Source organism: Diuraphis noxia, unplaced genomic scaffold (genome assembly GCF_037042655.1).
Source record: "Diuraphis noxia isolate RWA-SAM2 unplaced genomic scaffold, SU_Dnox_SAM2 contig0005, whole genome shotgun sequence".
Classification (NCBI taxonomy): Eukaryota; Metazoa; Arthropoda; class Insecta; order Hemiptera; family Aphididae; genus Diuraphis; species Diuraphis noxia.
Genome location: NW_028301715.1, coordinates 23,876,975 through 23,879,366, shown reverse-complemented (window position 1 = coordinate 23,879,366; position 2,392 = coordinate 23,876,975). Strand labels below are relative to the sequence as shown.

At 28.5% G+C, this 2,392-nt stretch overlaps 1 protein-coding gene across 1 annotated transcript; it reads left to right on the top strand.

Annotated features, from left to right (window-relative positions):
* The first annotated feature begins 201 nt into the window (after nucleotides 1–201).
* LOC149055104 (E3 SUMO-protein ligase ZBED1-like) lies at nucleotides 202–1,907 on the top strand. The gene is made up of 2 exons (XM_089229501.1): nucleotides 202–1,454; nucleotides 1,534–1,907. The coding sequence occupies exons 1-2, from the start codon at nucleotides 224–226 to the stop codon at nucleotides 1,905–1,907; spliced, it is 1,605 nt and encodes a 534-aa protein (XP_089085627.1). The 5' UTR covers nucleotides 202–223.
* The last annotated feature ends 485 nt before the right edge of the window (nucleotides 1,908–2,392 follow it).

The window sequence follows — 2,392 nt, the reverse complement described above, 5'->3', positions numbered from 1 at the left end:
TAATGTTTGTAATAAATAATACTGATTAATGATTTTAGGTAACACATCTAATTTGAACGGCCATTTAAAAAGCAAACACAAAAATGCTTTGGCTAATATTGCTAATAAGGATAATCTGGATAATCCTGAACCTGAGGCATCGACTTCTAAGATCCCTGATGTACCTAGTACACCTAGTACTAATGAAAAAACCGAGGACAATCATGTATCAAATGAAACGTTTATGGGCTCATTTAAGCGGCAAAAAACAATTGCTGAATCATTTGGTGTTATGACAAGTTTTAAAGAAGGTGGAGTAAAATCGGATAAACTTATTCATGCTATAATGTATATGATTTGTAAGGACAACCAGCCTATAAGTATTGTTGAGGATGAAGGATTCAAGTACTTAATGAAAACAGTATCTCCAAATTTCAAAATACCTAGTCGAAGATACATTTCCCGCAAAATTTATGACAAATATGATACTATGAAGGAGATTGTTATGACAAAATTCAAAAATATTCAATATTTTACTCTTACAACCGACATTTGGACTGACATTCAAACCAGAAGTTACATTGGTGTAACTATTCATTTTGTTGAAGAATATACACTAAATTCTGCTTTGTTAGGAGTTTATGAATTAGATGAAAGGCATACAAGTGAATACATAGCAACCAAATTAGTGGAGGTCTGTAAAGAATGGAACATTTCCAAACAAAAAATAATTGCTGTGGTTACTGATGGAGCAGCTAATATGTTGAAAGCAATTGATTTATCATATGGAAAAAAACGCCATATATTATGTTTTGCTCACACGTTAAATCTTGTTGCGCAGCATGCCATTTCAAGTGTCCCTGAACTCACACATTTAATTTCAGATGTAAAAAACATTGTGAGATGGTTTAAACAAAGTGTTGTAGCAAGTGATGAATTAAGGAAAGCGACCAAAGGTGAGGGAAAATTACTCCAAGAAGTACCTACAAGATGGAATAGTACTTTTTACATGCTTGAACGTTTCATTAGTTTAAGCAACATAGTTAATGATATTGTGCATAGACACATTGCAGCTCCACCTATGATTTCAGCCAAAAAAATTAAAGATATTTCTGAAATAATCGACATTTTAAGACCAATAGAAGCAGCTACCAAACAACTTTGTGGCCAAAAATTTGTGACAACCAGTATGGTTATTCCCATGATCTACATGATGACAAAAAACATTAATCAATTTAAACCTACACAGCAGATAGGTACTCAGCTTAAAGCAGAAATTTTGTACTGCTGTGAACAGAGATTTTGTGCAGTGGAGAATGTTGCTCTTTTAGGCATGTCAACAATTTTAGATCCACGTTTCAAAAAAATTTATTTCAAAGATCCATTAGCTTTATCTAACATGCTAAAATATATTTCTGATGAGATAAAGCAAAACAATTATGTTAGTGAGAGCTCTTCTGATGATGACATCATAGGTATAAAAAATTCAAGTCAAAATAATAAATAAACTGTATTATAATATATTTAATATATAATATATATAATTTTTTTTAGAGCATGATGTGGCAAAACCATTCGATTTGTGGCAAGATCATGAACAAATTGTACAACAATCTTCTGGTCGCAGGGGACAGCGTCAGTCAGATGAAATAGGATTCCCAAGCGAACTTAATTTATATTTAAAATCCAGTGTTGCACGGTTATCTGACAACCCTCTCCAAATTTGGAAAGAAATGACAAGCGTCTATCCAATTTTATCAAAAATTGCGATCAAATACTTATCAACAGTAGCTACTTCTGTTCCTAGTGAGAGATTGTTTTCAAAAGCTGGGCTGACATTAAATAAACAAAGAAACCGTCTTACTTCCAAACACCTGAATAAATTATTATTTTTGCAGTCCATTGATAACGCATTGTGGTCATTATGAATAGGTAATTGTTTTTGTTTCACAAATTAAATAATATAATATTATAATTTTTTTTTTATTAAAATGTTTTTGTAATTTTTAATACATTTATGAAAATCAGCTATGTTTTAAATATAATAGTATATTATCTTTAAAAAAAATGTATTTGTGATTTTCTAATAAATTTATATTCAAGAAGTTATATTTTAATCTTTAAAAAAAATTTATTTGTTGTTTTCTCATAAATTTATATTCAACCAGTTATGTTTTAAGTATAATAGTATATTATATTATTATCTTTAAAAAAAATGTATATTTTGTTTTCTTATAAATTTATATTCAAGGAGCTATATTTTGAATATTATGTTATATTTTAATCTTAAAAAAAAATGTATTTGTTGTTTACTTATAAATTTATATTCTAAGATTTAATATTTTGAATGTATGTAATAATATTAATATGAAAATTACAATTAAAATACAAATTTTTCTTTCTTACAAGATGA